General features: G+C 39.5%; 1 protein-coding gene across 4 annotated transcripts in view; it reads left to right on the forward strand.

Annotated features, from left to right (window-relative positions):
• Window positions 1-19,707, forward strand: part of WWC2 (WW and C2 domain containing 2) — an 85,241-nt gene that overhangs the window by 24,673 nt on the left and 40,861 nt on the right. For 2 of the 4 annotated variants that reach the window (XR_008206354.1, XM_052681522.1), the window contains exons 2-5: window positions 1,393-1,502; window positions 13,871-14,074; window positions 14,895-14,971; window positions 19,499-19,578. Coding sequence is in view for 3 of the 4 variants with exons in the window: in XM_052681522.1 (XP_052537482.1) it covers window positions 1,393-1,502; window positions 13,871-14,074; window positions 14,895-14,971; window positions 19,499-19,578 (471 nt within the window). In the remaining variant the exon portion in view is untranslated. The remainder of the gene's footprint in view (window positions 1-1,392; window positions 1,503-13,870; window positions 14,075-14,894; window positions 14,972-19,498; window positions 19,579-19,707) is intronic. The other 2 variants (XM_052681524.1, XM_052681525.1) reach the window with 1 other exon arrangement.

Genomic DNA, 19,707 nt, shown 5'->3' on the forward strand with positions numbered 1-19,707 from the left:
TAATCATCATTTGGAAGGAATTACAAAAATTATTTTAAAAAAAAAAAAAGTATTTCCCAGAAGTGAGAATACTTAAAGTCAATGAAAGTACACTTAGAAAGAAACAACCTTCTGTCGACTAATGCAGCTTCATGGTACACTGAACGTGGACTTCAGGTCATCCTTTTTTGGGTATTGACATTCTTTCAAGAGCGTGTAAATTGATAACCACCAACTGAAAAAGTATTGTAAAGTACCTTGGAATATCAGTGCCCTGAGGTGCGGCACTTAATCCTCTATTACAGTTGCAGTAAACCTCATTTTTCCTGGGTCATGGTTAATGAATGTAATAGCAGTTTGTCTGTTATATGTTATTATGTCACAGATAATGATCTTCACAAAGGCGACATTCCTTCAGTCCTTGCTCTCAGATATTATTTCCTTTCCAGTTATATCTCGTAACTCTCTTGGCTTTCAAATTCTTTCTTGCATTTTACTTGTCTTCATGTCATGATAGAAATCATACTTGAGTCAGCACAGGAGGTGTTGCTCATGTGTCTTGCAAACTGTTCTTGGTAATCCTCCTTCCAGGCTTTTTAAGAATTCTAATTACGTACTAACGTTACTGTGATAATGAAGCCTCAATTCTCTTGTTATTCCTGTTAATGTGGGTGACATGGCTGTGGGTTTATCAAGAGGAAACTCAGTACTTAATACTCGTTTCTTTCCCCAAAAGCAAGAAAAACATCATGATGTTAAGCTTTGCTCAGCCTCCGTTTGAAAAAGTTCTGTGTATTACTGTTAGCAAATTATTTCTTGTTGCAAGCAGATTATTAAAATGAAAAACGTTAATTATGTATCTTCCTAAAAATGAATCATATTAACATCTGAATATCCATTAAATAAAGCTTATAAAATGCCTACTACTCTTAATTTTGTTCTAGTACTTGGATTGGTCAGTGCTGCTAGGTGCATCTTAGTTATATTTTATGTATTTTTTGAGATCATTAGAAGAGATTACCTTCAAATCTTGTAGTGTCACCGCAGACTCAAGGTTGAAGAGTCCAGTTCCCCTGAGGACAAATAGGAGTGTAGATTATTAATATTTTTTTTCAGCTATTGTTGTTTAATTTTAAGCTGTCAAATGTAAAAGATGGTGCAGTGAATTTCTCACTTGAGTGCCTATACTGGGATATGTTTGGAATAATTTATATTATGTTCTTGGAGTTGATGAATCCAGAAGGCTGAAACGGGAAAAGTAATCAAGAGCCTAAACTTTAAGCGGAAGGTAGAGGGGGAATACAACATCTTCTCTCTCCTCCCTGTCTTTATATTATGTTTGTCACAATAAGAATTAACATGAATAACAAATGTGTAGGAAAGAGAAACTTACCTTTGTTTCTTTACTTTTAGGTTAACAAAACCCTTGTCGTTTGCGGACTGTGTTGGGGATGAACTACCATGGGGATGGGAAGCTGCATATGATCCCCAGATTGGTGTGTACTACATCGATCACATCAACCGTAAGTATCTGTTTCAGTTTGCTGTATTGATCGTGTAAAAAGACTCATCACAAGCAGACTTTCCTTCAAGCATGACTGAGAGTAGGAAAAGATTTCTTATGTGAGAATTGTAATTATAGTAACAATTAATGATTTTCTGCCACTAAATTACCACACTTGTGTGCGTGGGCTTGGGGTTGGTTGGAGGTGTGCTCATAGTTATTCACATGACTCTTAATCTTTTTCTGAGGAAGAAGTCCATGTAATAAATGGCAAATAAAAATGGTTTACATCTGTTGGTACTTGTAAATTATAGGATGTTGAGTGGCTATTAAATATTCCTCGATGAGCACAAGTACAGTCAGATACGTATAACCAAAAATTGACTTCAGTCCATCTACTGAAAGGAACTGTTAGTTCAGATTGTATGGAGTGTGGGGGCTGTTTGTAATTTGAACATGAAATCTGTAGTTGTAAGAAAGTTGTAGAATACAGTTCAGTCTATAAATAATGCTGTATTTTGTGGTAATTGGAAAGAGAATGGGGAATTAAATTGCTGGGGACAATTTGACCTTTTGTATAACATTATCGGCTTCATAAGGCTTACAAGAAAATCTGGTATAGGCGAGATAACTGCACCTACTTCTACATGTATTTTTAATTGCATGCATGTTACATCTGAATCATACTAAATTATAGCAAAAAGTTTTGAAATGCAATGCATGTTAGATGTATCTAAATGAATGTACTACTGAAAGCATGTGTCTTCTTTTTATGTCTTTGTTAGTCCACACTGATTAACACCTTTCTCATCTTAGAAATGATCTTTAATAACATAATAGAAGGGATTCCATTTCGGATGCCTGAATGTAGGTTCCTGCACTTGTGCTAGCAGTGCAGCGTTCTTAAACAATAGTTAAGTGTCTCTGCCTTTTTAAGATACTTCAGATTAGCAGAGGCAACTGCGAAGGATCACTAGATAAGGCAAGGATGGCTGAGAGACCAGTGGTCTTTGGGAACAAAAGCTGAAGAGGAGGCTGGTTACCCAGAGGAATCTTAAAAGTATGCACAGATGAATCAAGCCTGGGATGTCTAAGCTGCTGTTGTAGTCAGTAGCTATCTTGTCAATGCAGCCAGTGTATTCAAAAGTGTGATTTAAATGACTGGTTGTCTGCTCTGTCACTGAGCTGATTTAAGCTCCTTTGGTTGGGTTCAGCTGTAAGCCTTGATAAATCAAGATTGGCCAGTTTTACTGGCCACAATAGATGTCTAGATTTCTCAGACAAAACCATTAAACACATAATGAGCAGGAAGCTGGAGCTTAGCACAAAAGACTGTAAATTCCGAATGTCTTCTGGTTGTTCCTTTTATGCTAAAAACTGAAGGCTGAAAATTTCAATGGTGGAATTTTGATTGGTGTACAGGACGAGACCTAGTGCACTCCTTTTGAAGGTGGAAAGTGACAAAAGTTCCAGTGGTGTCGTGAGAGAAAGTACTAGGCTGCAGCTTGCAAACATGTAAAAATTCTGCCAAATTTTGGTAATGAAAGGTTAAATTATTGAAGTATTATATCACAGAATTGTAGGATTGGAAGGGATCTCAAGAGATCATGGAGTCCGACCCCTTGCTAAAGCAGGTTCCCCATAGTTGGTCACACAGGTGGGAGTCCAGATGGATCTCTAATATCTCCACAGGAGGAGACTCCACAACCTCTCTATGCAGCCTGTTCCAGGGCTCTGTCACCCTTACTGAAAAGAAGATCTTCCATGTGCTTTTATGGAACTTTGTATGTTCAAGTTTTAGGCCATTTCTCCTTGTCCTCTCAGTACGTGCCACCAAGAAGAGCCTGGTGTCAGCCCTTTGCCTCCAACCTCCCTTTAGATATTTATGAATGTTTATCAGACCCCTCATAGTTGTCTTCCCCAAGCTGAACAGCCCCAGAGCAGGCAACCTTTCCTCACACAGGAGGAGCCCTTTATTACATTTGTGGCCCTTCATGGATCTCCTCCTAGGAGATCCCTGCCTTTTTTGAACTTTTTTGGGGAGCCCAAAACTGGATATAATATTCTAAATGTGGAATCAGCAGGACAGAGCAGAGGGGGAGGATCGCCTCCCTTGACGTGCTGTCCACGCTCTTCTTAATGCATCCCAGTATCCCATTGACCTTCTTGGCCACAAGGGCATACTGCTGGCCCATGGCCTACCTGTTGTCCACCAGTACACCCAGGTCCTTCTCTGCAGAATTCATCATATGAATCAATATATCTTAAAACAAAAGCTTGTAAATGCTTTCTCTGCACGTGTAATTAACTCCTTAGCCCTTTACTTTCCCTTTTCTTATACAAATTTGAGAAAAGCCAACTGTCCTTGATTGTCAGCAGCAACCCAGTTTCTTCTCCTGCAGTAAAGGGTAAGAGCTGGCTGTGAGCAGTCTGCAATTGTAAATGCTCCCTTGAACTTGAGAACTGTGCATTTGGTGTCAATATGTTTAAGTATAATTTTGTTTTACTATCATCCTGTATATTTCTGTGTAGTTCTTTTAAAAAATATATGTATTTTTTTCTTGTTCTGATTGCCTTGAGACTTTCTTGTGACAATGATGTAACCCACTTCAGGAAACACTGACTGAGGTCATTATTTTATGAATGTATTACTCCAATTAGGAATCTTAATGTGATGCTTTCAGCCTCAAGGGAGACCAGATTACAGGCCATCTGTCAAGGCAGAACACACATATGATGTGGGTAGCTAATACCATAAGAGCCTAAATGCTTACCCTGTGGTTCAGTAGCATCTTTTGTTCGAGGGATGAATAAAAGGATATTACTTGGTGATCAGGGACTGAGGAATTCCTTTTGTGCAGGATCCTTCTTACTGTGCTTTGGAGAGTCCAAAGATTCTCAGCTTGTGCTATCAATCTTAAAATTCGCATGGCACGAGTGTACTCATGTTCTTTTTCTTTAACTTTCAATTTTGCTAACATTTCCTGATTTTATTGGATAATATGGTTAAAAAAGCAATACAAAAAGTCACACAAACCTCTTATTCCACTTAATTTCATATGTCTACAGGCAAAGCCATCACTTTCACATTTTTCCAGTTTTTCTACAGGGTTTTCAATGTCAGCCTTTAAAGTGGGTGCAAACATTTGTGCTCTTTAAGATTGGGTTTGCAAACACTTTTAAGCTGATATAATCTCTGAAAGAATTGGTCCTGCTCTGTTGCTACCTCTGGCCTTTTGTTCTGTCTCTGCAATGTTTTTGCTTATACTGGCATGAATATTTGCATGGCCAGACAGTGAATCAGATCAGGGAGCTGATTGGAGTTGAAACTAATCCGGCACAGAAAAAAAAGTTGCTGTTTGTTCTCCTTCCCACACCCCTCTTTATGCAAGCAAGGGAGGGAAGGTGACCTGGGGATAGGAATGAACACTCAGGACAGCTTTTTGCGGTAGCGCTGGTTAAAGATATTTTGAAACGACACCCTTGAACTTTCATCTGCTGTGTGCCCTGCGCTGCCTTGCCAGGAAGCAGTTTTGGCTCTGTGACTTCCAGGTGCAGTTCTTAGTGCCAGTTGCAGTTATCATCACTTGCTGTGGTTCCTGTCCCCATGTCGTGTCAGTGTGACTGTAGGGAACGATGGGCAAACACTCTGCTTCCTGAGGTGTGTGAGCCCTCCTCCCCTTCCTTCCCCACTGCTGCATAGCTTTTCTTGTGTGGCTCATTGTGTGGGATGTGCCTCCATGGGCAGCTGCAGAAAGGGAGAACTTGAAGTGTCAATCTTAAGCTTGTTCTCTCTTCTGGGCCAGGAGCAAATCCCAAGAGTTGGTTGGGCTTCAGCCTGTAAATGTGCTTGTTTGCAGATTTTAGTTGCTGAACTTCAGTGGGTTTGTGGTTTTGAATTGAAAGGAAGGGTGATTACTGTTATCTGTATGTATGTAGAGCTGATGTACAGCTCTTTGTGATCAGGATTGTTCTCTAGCTGCAGAACTTCCAGGTACATTTTACTGAGTCCGTGTCATCTTATACTGGTGTTTTGTTTGTTTCTGAATGGGTACAAATAACTTCTCAGTATCTGAAGACGAGTGAAAACCAAAAAAAAAAAAAAAAAAGGAAAAAGCTAGCAAGGATAGAATGTAGCTAAAGATGTATCAGTCTGTTGCAGAACTTTGATCCCTCAAATATTGCTAAAGATACCAATGTGCTATTAAAAACTATGATAATAAATTGAAGTGTTGGAATTCTGGTTTTCATTCTTAAATTCTTGAAATTTGAGAGATCGCTTTGTAACATGGCTAGTTGATTTCCGTGTTAGTATTAGTGGTATTCAGGAAGGTTGGTTTTGCATTTTGGGAATTTACGGAGTTCAGAGAATAAAGTCCTGTTGTTGTAAACTTTCTTTCTTTCTTAAGACCTTGGCTTATCTGAAAGACTTCTACTTTTTTTGGCTCGACATAAATAGTCTGAGGGAATCCTGGGCTGGGACAAGTTCTGCCTTTCAGTACGCTGCATATTCCTAAATAATTCATCTCCTTCCAAATTCGATTTTCAGGCTCAGGAATAACCAGGCAAGAGGTTGTTTTCTTTGTGGCACTGATCTCTGTAATCGAGAGAACAAGTACTCTGCTCTTGGTACTGCTTAGTCACAAAGGGGGAAGATTTTTACTGTGAGAGTGGTGAGGTGCTGGAACAGGCTGCCCAGAGAGGTTGTGGATTTCCTGTCCCTGCAGGTGTTCAAGGCCAGATTGGATGGGGCCCTGGGCAGCCTGGTCTAGTATTAGATGTGGAAGTTGGTGACCCTGAGTAGCAGGAGGGTTGGAGATTCATGATCCTTGAGGTCCCTTCCAACCCTGGCCATTCTATGATTGTGTGATGTATCTATCTACAAACTTATATGTGTATGTGTGTATGTATAAAACAAGTGATGAACAAGCAGTTGCTTACCACATGCTGACTGATACTTAGCTAGTTCCTGAGCAGAGTCATTCTGCACCTTGAGCTACCTTCTTTTCAAACTTTCTTTCTGCATGATGTCATATGGTACAGAATACCACTTTGGTGTGCTTAGGCCAGCTGTCTTGGTTCTGTCCCCATGCAGCTCCCTGTGCACCTACCCCCTCACTGGCAGGACAGTAAGAGAAGCTGAAAAACTGGAACAGCCTTGGCTCCATACACCACTACTTGGCAGCAACTAGAGACCTCAGTGTGTTGTCAACATTGTTTTTCTCCTAAAGCACGAACATAGCATTGTAGCAGACATTATGAAGAAAATCAACTCTGTCCTGGCTGTAACTAAGTGTGTACTGTTTGTTCCCATGATAATCACGCTGTCTTTTAAGCAAGCAGTGCCATGCAAGCATTTAGGAAACAATTGTGATGACTCTTTACTGTCAGCAAACATGGTGAAAACCCAAGTTACAGTGTCTCTATCCTGAATCTTACAGGCTGTTATTTTACCCATCCTGTGGCGATAGAGAGTCCCATTTAACAGGGAGGGATTAGAGTAATCTGGTCTGTGCAGTCAACCAAAGAAGAGCTAGAACAGTGAAGACTCTGGATTAAAGATGATGTTATCTGCTAACATTTATGTAAAAGTTATACTTGCTCTTTTTTTCTCATGTGGTATTTTTGACAGCTGTAGCAGTAGAATATTACCTACCTACTGGATAATGTAGAGCAAAATGCTCAGTTTCTGCTGCATGTGACTCTGAAATGTATAAGCACACGCTATCACGATGTCTAGAGGCAACTAGCATGCCATAAGCATAACATGTTCAACGTTTCTTAGTAAAAATCTGTGAATAAATATTTCTTAGAAATCTGCTCATGCTCACACAGCAGAGCCGGGAAACATTCTCACTTTCATCTCTATCATGGTTTTGGCTGGGATTGCGTTAATTTCTTTGTATGTCTTTGCTGTGCTTTGGATTTTTCACTTAAAATAGCGGCAGCATCACACTGTGATGGTAGTCGCTGCAAGGCGGTGGGATGTCTCAGCTCCTCGTGCTGCCCTGCCAGAAGGGGGCTGGAGGAGCACGAGGAGCCGCGTTGAGACAGAACCAGGACTGCTGACCCAGGCTGAGCAGAGGGATGGCCCACACCATATGATGTTGTGCTCGGCAATGAAAGCTGACAGGAGGCAGAAAGACGGAGGAGAGAACGGTGGGAGTGCTGGCATTAGTCTCCCCAAGAAATGCACGAAGAGGCCTGCTTTTCTGGGAGTGACTGAACTGCTGATGAGGAGTAGGAAATAAATTCCTTCATTTGCTTTGCTTGTATGTACAGATTTTGCTTTACCTAGTAAACTGTCTTTGCCTCAGCTCATGAGTTCTTAAAGTGTTACCTTTTTGATTCTTTCCATATGGGGAGCTGGGTGGTGCTAGGAGCCTGCTGACTCTTTCTCAGTTCAAGCACAGAATTATTTTAGGGAAAAGTGAAGAAGATATCTGGAAAAGAGGAGACATTGCTCTTGTGTGAGTTCTACAGCAGGAAACAAACTGTAGAGCTCTGTTCAGAGCATACTCATACTCTGAATAACCTAATTTACCTTCATGTCTCTCCTTAGAGCTCATATTCCACCTTATTACGTGGTAAAATCTGATTTTCTTTGAGTATGCAGCAATGTTTTAGATCATTTTAAAGACACTCTATATGTCATCTTGTTGGGCTGCACAGTCTTATTGAAACTGCCTCTCTGTAATGTGCTACTCTTTATGTACCTATTGAAAAATGCATCTTTTTGAAACAATGTGGTATTTCTTTGTGAATTCCTCCTCAAATTTAAGGGTGCAAATTGCTCTTATTTTTTGAAGTTGAATACTAAGCATTTTTAAAAGGAGGGGAGTGGAGAGAAAAAGGAATAAGAAAAAAAGTTGTTCGGAAAGCCTCTGGTATGTAAACAATGAAGTGCATTCCTTGTGCTAGTCCAGGAACATGCTGTTATTCTCCCTGAAACTGCTGCTGGTGCCTTTGTTCCTTTACTGTTCTTTAAGGCTTGCATCTCAGTTATCTGCAATATTTGTTATAGATGAAGTATGATGAATTAATATTTACATTGGTTTTTTCCTATCTGTACTATTGTCTGATGGCAGGCAAAAAGATGGAGATTTGAAAGCCAGTTTGCTTATCAAGAAACACAGGATATACTTGTAAAATAAACATATCCATAGTGATTATGTAATGCTGTTTATAAAATTGCTTTCACCACCCTTCATTGAGCTAACTTGAATCACCCCACAGTGGTTGGTATCAGGTACGTTTTCCTCTCTTGATGTTATATATCAAAGGGTTGTTGATGGGTTTCTGTTTGTGCCATTTTGAGACATTTTTTGCAGGATACCACTGCAATCTGTGACTGCAGCTCCCCCAGGTTGGCCTGACTGCAGCATTCTCCAGAGACTTGCCTTCAGCATACTGTGAGCTGTTTTCCAGATATGCCCTCCTTCTCAAATCAATTCTGTGAAATAGCTGCGATGATAATACAACAAGGGTATCGGAGACTATTCAACCACCAAACCAGATCTAGCTCATGTGCTTCCTTCAGTTACCGTGCTTTGAGAGAACCACCAGGAAGAGAGGACTCCACAGTGTAGTTGGTTAGTGGGTCTGTGTTTCTAAGGCCCATGTTTTCTACACTTGGACTCTGGTGGATGAATAGTTCTGTTACTAAGATTCTGATAGGCTTGCTGCTGTCGAAAGAAAGGACCTCCATTTCATTCCCCAGCTGGATTCTTCTTTCTTCTTTATACTGGCTTCTTGGACCTCCAGTAACCTGGCACAATTCACCTATCCTGCCAGGAAATTGTACACGTACTTTTATCTTCAGGTTTTGGCCCAGTGAGTGTTCAGCTGGACCTAGTCTGATGAATAGGCTTTGTGCAGGGTTGGGTGAACACCAGTCCCTGTGCAAAAGAACACAGGTATGGGTGGGATAACATGGTGCAATCTGCAGCTCCCAAAATGGGCTCTGATGGCAGCCGTCCAGGTCCCGTGTCTCTGTTCCCTGTTTCTAGCCAGGTTAACTAGTTTCCCTTGGTCCTGTTGCATTTACTAACTGGAATAACATGGGCATGTGATTAAACACGAGAGATTTCTCTTCTGGATGTAAAGCATAATGCCACAATGTTGTCTCTGCCTGCCATGCACATGTCCTTTTTTTCTTTTTTTTTTTTTTGGTAGGGCCCCCCCTTACAGAGTACTGGCTTTCTCAGCTGTGTTGCATAAAGGCAACCTGCCTGACTGAAGACAGATTACATATGGGTCATTCTAGAGCCAATTGCCACTATTATTTTATTTGGCAAGGGGAGATGCTGGAAAAACTATTGCTTCCACATATTGTTAATCCTGTAGTAAAATGTCCAATTCTCGTATGTCTAGCAGTAGGGCGTCAGGGAGCTGTTCCCTTCCCTGTGGGATTTTCTAGTGGGATTTTAATTCCATGTGTTTTAGAAAAATACGATCTACCGCTGATAAGGTAATAGTTTCCTTCTGTTGAAGCAGACTGTAAAAATTTGGCAGGCCGTCTGGATAGCAGAGAGAAACATAACATCTTGACTATCTAATAAAAAAAAAATTGACATGCCTGCGTATCCCATATGTCCCATGTATAATATATATCCCATGTATAATTAGGTGGGTATGTGTAACAGTGTACCTTGAAAAGCTTTGTTTATTCCTTTGGTTAGAACTCGTTTCAAGGGCAGTAACGTAAGTCCTGACATTTTGGCTTTGAGTTGTTGTTTTGCCCAGATTCTTTACTCAGTCTAAGTGCATCAAACCTGGCTGGCAGTTAGCCAGGAAGATTGTATTTCATTAATGGCCGTATGATTAAAGCCAACACAGCTTGATCTTTTACACTGCAAGCCTGTGATAATTTCAGTTCTCAGGAATGTCCTTGGTGGAGCGTGCCATCCTGCTATGTATCCTGTTCTGCCACTTCAGAACTAAAAACAGAAGGAAATTGATGGTTTATTAGTTTGTTTCTATGTACTTGCAGTAGTTAAATTAATGGGTTTTAAATCAAGATCTCTTAATAGAACTGAGTAATTTTGCTTCGTAAGTAGTTTTGCCAAATGATGCTAAAACCAAGTCAAATTAGGAACATACAGTGTGAGTAATAGATTTCCCTCTCATCCCCTGCAATGTGCATTCTTTTACTAGAGTTTATGTTATGATTGAACAGAGAATGTTATAAATAAAGTGTGTTTGCTTTTAATAAATCTCCAGTCAGTGCTCTTGACACATTCTGATGTACTACTCTTAGTTGTTTAAAGACCCATTTTAAGGATATGCCTTTTGTTCACATCAAAGTGTATGCCACAGAAGGTATAGCAGCCAAAAGAAACAGTGAACTCTTGTATTTAGCTGTCTGGTGATTCCAAATGTTGGAGAGGTTGTGCCCAGGGGTGGTTTGTCTCTTGTCCGTTGCTGATGCTGGAAGTCCTGTTAGCGTTTTCTAGAACAGATACAACCATTGAGCTCTGTCTTGTGCTCGTAATTACTGTTTACTCCTCACCTGACCAGAAGAAAGAACATCTCCCCATCTGTTTAGCCAGCAATCTGTTTCATCCATGACTTGTATCTACTTTAGATAAGGTTGTAAGGAATCCTGTTCTAGTCACTTGGTGGAAACATCTGTCTGTACTGAAAAAAGGAATGAGCCTCTCCAAAGTTCATTCTTATTTAACAGCTGATGAAGAATAAGAAATTGTTAGAATCTTATTTGTGGCTTGAATTTCACTCTGTAGTTCAAAGATGAAGGGTTTCCCATCTCGCTTCGGAACATTCAGCAAGCTGTTCCCTCTCTACCATGTACGAATACTTGATTTTGAAAGGAGAACTCAGCTTCTAAAAACAAAAAAACATAGGCTGTTGCAAGATGCATGTGCTCAGATGGATGTGCTTTTCAAAATGTAGTATTGCACTACCAGAGTTGTTACCCACAGTTCCATCTGTGTGTTGTTGTGGTGGTGGTGGTATAGTTTTTTTTCCCACCTGCGTGGTAAAGATGCTGTTTAAAATTCAGATGACTGAAGATGACGAATGGATAAGCATTTGGTGCAGTGCACAGGTATGTGTTTATATATATGAACAACTTGCCAAACAAGTGATTTAATTTTGGGGGTTTTCCACTTTGCAATATTTGAGAAGACATACCATGCAAAATAGTTGAGAAAGCTACCCCTGCCTGGGGAAAGCTGGCAGGAGTGTTAGTTCTGGCATAGCCATCATGCGATACCTACATGGACGGCTGTCCGAACTCAGTTTGCTGAAGAGACACATTATAAAATGTAGGGTCACCTTAGGATTGTTTATGACTATCTGAATAAAAGACATGAGGTCGTTTTATCGTAGTGTTGTTTTGCATGTGCTGCTTTAAGAGGCAAAAAGAAAATGTTTGATTGTATTTGTCAGCAATAAAAAATCATCTGCTGTTGACCAGCTTTGTCCTTCTCTTGCAGTTGCAAGGACAGGGCATCTGTAGGCCACATTTTAGGACTCTGCAGGCTACGTTTGGTCTTTGGGCTGCATGTTGAGCAATCCTCACTTAAAACCTACAAGGCAATTACCTACAACATGCTCGAAGATGAGACCTTCCAATCTTGTACGATTATTTGGTGGCTGCTGGCTGGTTGCACTCTTAAAACACAATCACATCGTTACATTCTTCCTAAAAAAAACCCCAACGTAACTGCATTTATCCTATTTGATCACTGACCCATGAGAATCCTGCTTCGTGCTCTTCATCTGCTACACAAAAAAGGACACCTCTGGAAGCAGGCGCCTCTTACCTTGTGTAAATAACTGCGAATGTGGAGGTGTGTTAAAGCACAATGGCAGTAAGTGGCCACAGACCGGGACACGTGTTGACTGTTTAGGAGAGAAAAGGTATTGATTTGCTTCTTTGTGCTCCTGATATCCTTGTGGAAAAGAGCAGGTGGCTGTAACACGGGCGTTTGGGTGTTTCTGGAGCTATAGTTAGTTTTTTGGGAGACCCTTCTTGTTGGGGTTATTGAAAAAAACAACTGTATGTAAAGCTTCTCTACTTTAATCTTTTATGCACCACACTTGGCTTTATATGATTTATAGTCTGCGCCCTTCTGCTGCATACATCCAAGAAATACCTTCCCAAGGAGAAATAAAGAAGCTTGTCATGTCTGTAAGCGGTAGAAACAGTACCCCCCAGCACAGGGGGTGCTCTTTGTGTGTTTGTCAAAGCATTAGTAGTTACGTTATGCTGCCAGTTCAGGATTTTAGAGTTGGTTTTGTCAGAAGCTTCTTTTTATATCCATGTCTTTGGTTTATGTGACACTAGCACCAAGAAGAGCTTTTGAAAAACTAGCAGTTAGCCATTGTAGGAAATTGCTATTAAGCAGAACTTGTCCTTATCAGCTTCTGCACTTATAAAATCTGTTTTGAGAGAGTGCCTTCTTCCCAGGAGTGCAGTTCAGATACAGGTTAGAGCCATCAGGTTGGGTCTTTTCTTCCCATATCTTCAGCTACATGTTTCTGCCTTTTTTTTTTTTTTCCCCACATTAGTTCTCACAGTGAACCAATTCAGAGAATTAAATTGGCAAAAAATTTAAGCCAGAGAATGGCCTTTTCTTCTGCTTTTTTCGTCCCCCCCCCCCCCCCCTCTGTTCCCACCTACTTGGTTATATTTCCAGAGTAGTCAGTGGGAAGGAGGAGATTCTTCAGAAAGGCAATTGGTCCCATATATCTTAGGCATATCTGTCTTAACTTGCTGTCTGAGGGTACCCCTCTCCTGCTACTGACTGTAAATAAAACTGTGTTGTATCTTGGATCAGATGCCTAATGGTGATAGGAATAGAGGTGGGAGATGTTATCTCAAGAATTAATGTTCTGTTAGTTCAGTTACAGTGGAAAAGATAAACATAAAGACTGTTTCTGCAGAGGAACAGGAGAGAGATAACCACAATAAAACACGAATACATATGGCTGTAAAAATTAACAGAATGGGGGAGAGTATTTTGAAAAAATGTAATAGCTAAGATTACGTTTCATTTTTTTCCTTCAGAAATGCATTCACTTTGAAGATACCATTCTGAGACCTTTTATTGATCCTATTATTTCCAACCACTGGTATGCAAAAACTATGAGTGGAAAGTTTTTGGGTATTCTTAATTCAGTGTTGGGAGTGCAGGAATCATCTACATACTGTGCTACATATTGTACTGTTTTGCAAGTGACCACTTGAATAATGTTTCTCTCACACGCTATTGTGGCAAAAAACTGATAAAACTAAGCACGTGCTTAATAACCAGCTATGACTCAGACTTGTAAAACTGAGGATTCTAAGCAAAGTAACAATTCAGCTGTGAAGACTTCAGCAGAAATACCTTTCAATTCTTCCTTTTCCCTTCTATAAAGAAACAACACAAATAGAAGATCCCAGGAAACAATGGAGGCAAGAACAAGAGAGAATGCTGAAAGATTATCTTATGGTAGCCCAGGATGCTCTCAGTACTCAGAAGGAACTGTACCAGGTGAAAGAACAGAGGCTAGCACTTGCACTGGATGAGTATGTACGGTTGAATGATGCCTACAAAGAAAAATCAAGCTCTCGTACAAGCTGTAAGTATAGTAGAAAATACAATGTAACCTCTTTGATCTGTGCCCTGCAGGTGATCCTGTTTCACGTTAGGATGGGTTTTCAAGGTTTGCTATGAACATCTTCTATTCTGGCTTTTTTTAGAGATAGCATCTTTTTTTTTTTTTTTAATATAAAGATATTCTGCTGGAAAGAACTCTCTCCTGTCTCATACAATTGAACTGCTTTGAGCCATGGTTTAGAGCAGTCTGCTCTGAACTCTGTTTTGTCACACAGTATGTCAGAACAAAATTCTACCAAATTTAGGTTCAAAGTAGACAGGATCTCCTGCACTTCATGGCTGCATACTGAAATGACCCTACCGGGTTGACAAGTACCTGCAGTGGACCAAAAAAGGAGTTTGCTGCTGCTTTACGCAGTAGTTTTACGCCATGTATGAATTAGGAGTGAAATAGAGATGCGTGTTACAATATTGGTCAAGGGATTGGCATGGTGAAGAGCTTTCAGAGGCCTGTATTTCTTTTGTTAGCCACTCTCCCAGAGGTGGATGCCCTCCAAGACTCTTAACCACCACTGTATCCCTCCTTTTGGTGCTCTCTGATAGCTTTATGTTATGTTGTGGCATCCACAACTGCACCTAGTGCTTGAGGTAAGATCGTACCCCTTACTGATTGCCACGCTGCAGTGCTGACTGTAACAGGATATAGATTGGCACAGTATCACAGCTTTTCTGTACTTTGTAGCTTTAGATCAATGTGGGTATGTCAAGGAAGAGACTGATTAATGATTTTTAAATGTTTAAATACTTTCCCTATTGTTTTTCTATCCTTATTATTTTTGAAGTATTCTCAGGCTCTTCATCAAGCACAAAGTATGACCCTGATATTTTGAAGGCTGAAATCTCCACTACAAGATTAAGGGTGAGAGTTCTTAATTCCTACTCATTTGTATTCTGTATGTAGGGTTTCTGACTATAGAATGCAAAGGTTGAAACAGCAGAAGTATCTTGCCACCCTGACACTGAAACCTCCTAATATTCTCATTAAATACCTAATATTCTCATTAAATTCTCATTCAAGGGCTTGTAATGAATTTTTAAATGAATTTTTAAAACTGTCTCAGCTAATTCTAGAGAATGCACTTTGGTGAAACTTTGACAGATAGTCTAGTAAGATGTGGATTTAAATAAATCTGTTATCTATTTTTACTTCTACGATTTTGCTTATAAAGAAAAAGTAAAAATAACTAGGTGAAAATAAAAAGGTAGTGGGCCAAAATGAGACAATCTAGATGATTGTACACAATCTTTCTTCTATGAGAAATGTGCCTTTAGCTACATGAAATGCCTTACAAATTTCTGTTGGTTTAAAAAGCACTTTCTAGTGATGCTGTGAAAATTTGTAAAAGTCAAAACATTCAGATGAGGAGTGGAAGTTTTTATTCATTTTGCGAAATCATTAACAAGCAAAAGTCTTTATGTGATCAACTTCTTCCAGTATGGTCACTAACGGACTCCATGTAAAGAACTGTCACTCACAGGTTACTTTCTAGTTAATTCATCTTGAATAAGGAGGAAACAGTGCAGAAGACCACATAAACCTACATAGGGAATTCATTTATTTAAGCTGTGGCATATGTTCATACGTTCACTATGGATAACCAGAACTTTCTGCAGTTAGGAATGACAAAAATCAGATCAAAACATGCAGGTTAAAAGGACAGAATCTCTGTGTGTAGTGCTTGAAGGGTGCTGGGATACAGATTCTGTGTGAGCAGAGGTGTCAGTTACTCAGCTCTTCCATTGCCCCCTCCTGGCTTCTGCACAGTGCAGTGCTCAGAAGCCTCTGAGAATAACATCCTTCTTCACCTTAGTGTGAAGTTTGAGAGTCTAAACAATTATTGTTTAAAAGGAATTGTGGAATAGCTCAATAACATTTTAAAACAATGTAAATCAGAGATGGAATACACTGTAAAACTGTTGTCCATTTGCTACCCTCCCTACTGCTTGCACAGCCTGTTCTTTTTTTAGAAATCTCAGTCTGTAACCCCTTATTTTTTAAGTAGAGGGGGAAGTCATCAGTAAGAAAGCCTATTTCAGCAGTGAGAATATTGGAGCAAAAATTTTGGAAGCTTTTGGAGTAGGATCTACAGCAATATGGACCCTGGCTGGGAATGAGAATGAAAACACAAGGCTAGAGCTTCTTTCTAAAATCAGCTCAGCAGTAGAAGATGGTTTTCCATTGGCAAGGGAATCGCTGGTATATTTAGGAAATTAAAGGTATTGTTGAAGAACAATGCACATGACCAAATGTAAATATAGTCTTCTAAGAGCCAGAGGAGAAAATTCAAATGCTTGTTTTTTCCAATACTTAAATCTAATAGCTCCCATCTTGGAATGCATCGATACTGAATTACCTCTTAGCTACAGATCTACACATTGTCCATTTGTCAAGGAACAGGCAAATGTGTTAATCACAGCCGATCAGTTTCTGGAGTTTTTTTCTCTTCATTGCTTGTCAGAGTGAAGGAGCCTAACATGCTGCTGGTTCTCAGTGCCTGATTTATTGGCATTGCAAAGTCCAAGTTGCATATGTGCCTAAAATAGGTGACCTGAATCTTGTCTGCAGACTTTAGAAGGGTGCAGTCCAAGAATATCTGTATCAGCATAAAGTGTGTTATCATCCAAACCCACTGGATTTGAGAGTCATTGAGATAAGAAAAAGTGGAGCCCTGTGATGCTAGGGCTGGAAAGTGGTTTTCGAGGAGGATGGCAAGAGAGGTATGACTGTATTATATCGTAGTTTACCCTTATTTGAATGTTTGAGGATGCTTTGCTAATATTCAGCCTTGTGGCATTCTGTAGTATATGCATGCGTGGACTTAATGGGAAACAAAGTTAGTCATTAGCAAGCTGCTGGCCAACTAGTTAGAATTTGCACATTGCTTAGTGAACTATTAGGGCAGATGTACTAAACCCATTTCTCTCTGTCACACGTGCTCACTGAGGTGTACTGGCATCATCAGGTTAATGGTAGCTGGGGGAAAAACTCAGCATTCAAAGAAGTTCTGAAGTAGCCTTTGGCCTTTTCCTTGTTAGCTGTGCTTAATATATGCATATGGCACCTTCTGGATACATGAGTTGTCTGTTCACAATTTGTCATGGAGACTATATGACAGAAATATGACAGTTTGAATGAAATAAGCAGGGACAAAAATTTGATATGTGATCAAAGATCGTTTTATGCAAATGCAACAAGTAGGGGATGAGCCTTTATAAGATAACAGGAGTTTTTTCTGATGTTCTATTAGTGCTTGAGAACTGGGGATAGAAGGAGTTAGCACAGAAGCATGCCTGAAGAGAGAAGGAGGAAGCAAGAGGTCTGTCAGGTGGCTTAAGAAGATGTGCAGATGCGGTATGATGGGGGTGAAGGATAGGACGAGTGAAGAGTTGTGAAAAGTGGGATTGTAAAAGTTTTGAAGGAGAAGGGAAGGAACGGAACACAAGGATATTTTAATGCGACCTGCAGTGCAGTAAACACAGTCTTTCTATTATCATGTATGTCACATCCTTCCATGGTAACCTAACTCACATTTCCTGATAATAAAATGATGATGAATTACGGCAGAGGACACTCAGAAGATGATCTTGAGGAAAATGTAAGGGCTTCAGAGAGATCCAACCCTCAAAGTTGGAAGCGAGTATGCCATCTGCAATTACAATAAATTCATATTTTGGATTAAGGAAAAGTGTAGTCATTCTTCATTTCTCAGCAAAGTTAAGGCTTTTTCATATTTCACATTACTTTACCTGAAACCCAGTAGTGATATCTGTTTGTTTTTTATAACCTTGCTTGGAATACTTGAGAGAGATTATTCCTGGAGTTAAAAAAAATTATCATTTAGTTCTCTGTTCTTCTTAACTGTAGGAAAGTGTCATGCTCGTTGGGGGAAAAAGTAGTTAAGGAAAGCTGAATGTGTTGTTAGGGACATTGCCACTTTATCATGCTAAATAATCTGTATCGTCAAAATAAAATCAGTTTTCTGTCAAGCGTAGCAGCTACTGATTGTAGTTTCTAAAAGCCTGAACCTAGCCCTAATTATCTAGTTAACAGATTTGCTTTGGAGAAAAAGGAGCTTGCAAGCAGCATTTTGTTTCTGTCAAAGAAAAGTCATTAGCCAGAACTTACAAACTTGAATGCCTAAGTATAAATCACAAATCTATATGTAGAAGCACATATGAAGCATTTTAAGTCTCTTGGAAAGCTCCAGCAGTTGCTTGTGCTTCCTACTCTTGGTTTCCTGGCACGTTGGGTATTACACTTCTCGGTTTAAATAATAGGACAAAGTAGGCAACCTAAGAAGTGGCTGCAAAAAGTCTTGGAACCATAATTTTAAAATCATTTTCAGTTGAAGTGGTCACAATTCTTTATTTTAATATACTCAATTTTCAAGATGGAGTTGAGTGTCTGAAGACCTACCTAAAAACATCGAGCATTTCAGGGTGGTAGTGAGAGCAGAAGACTTCTTGTGGGCTTTTCCTTTTTTCACCTTGCTGATTGGGAAGCGAGGGAAAAAAATCTGGCTATTATCTAGCGTGCAAATCAACAGATGTTGGTGTGTAAATACTAACGTTTGGGACTCCACATTTCAGGTACACTTTTTCTGTTTGTGCTAAGGATGAATTTTAGTTTCTGTTAGAAGTACACTGCTAATTCAGTCCAGAAACTTTTAGTATGTTTGGAAATTGTCACACTAAAAACAACAAAAACAACAAACAAATTGCCAAACCTCAATTTAATTTCATCTTAATTCATAAGTATTTTATATTGAATATCAATATTAATGTTAAAAAGCATGTGAGCATGGAAATTTAGGGAAAATAGGGAATGTTTTCCCAAAGACTGTTCTATTAAGTAAATGCATGTACTTGTGATCCAAACGTATTTAATTATTGTTGCTTTTGTGAATGTGAACTACGTATTTTGGGATCCAATGCCTGAAAAGCTTTATGAGAAAGGATAATTCATAGAAAAAAGCAGAGTCCAGACTTCGTTTTTACTATGTAAATGACTTAACAGCTTTCTGGAATGAAAATGTGAAAATACAGTAAACTTAAAAATAAGCAGGAATGTCCCTGTAGGACAGTTGGAATGCATGCTTAACAAGGAGAAGTAAATTACTTGCTAAAGTTCTCTCAGGTTTAATAACACAGTGTGGTATCAATACAAATAAGGAATGTGATTTAATCTGCTTGTGTCTCTTTAATACTAAAGCATGTTGCCCAAGACGTAAAGAGAACTGATCTTTCTGTTTTTAATGTGTGTCAGTAGAGCAATTTACTCTTTCTTTATTTTCCTCACCCGAGGTAGAGTATGTTAATTGTTCGAAGCTGTGCGTTGTGCTGTTTGAGGAGGAATTTTCTAAGTCTTGCTTTGATTTAACACAAGGTTAAGAAGCTGAAGAGGGAGCTCTCTCAGATGAAGCAGGAGCTGCTGTACAAGGAGCAGGGCTTTGAAACGCTGCAACAGTGAGTAATAAAAAAACAGATGAAGTTGACTTAATTCAGTTGTATGAACTTTTTTTTCGGTCGCAGAAGTGAATACATCTTATGTGAGATTATTATGGGAAACGTGAGAATCTACAACTCCTTCTGTTG

This window comes from Tympanuchus pallidicinctus, unplaced genomic scaffold (genome assembly GCF_026119805.1).
Source record: "Tympanuchus pallidicinctus isolate F22 unplaced genomic scaffold, pur_lepc_1.0 scaffold2, whole genome shotgun sequence".
Classification (NCBI taxonomy): domain Eukaryota; kingdom Metazoa; phylum Chordata; class Aves; order Galliformes; family Phasianidae; genus Tympanuchus; species Tympanuchus pallidicinctus.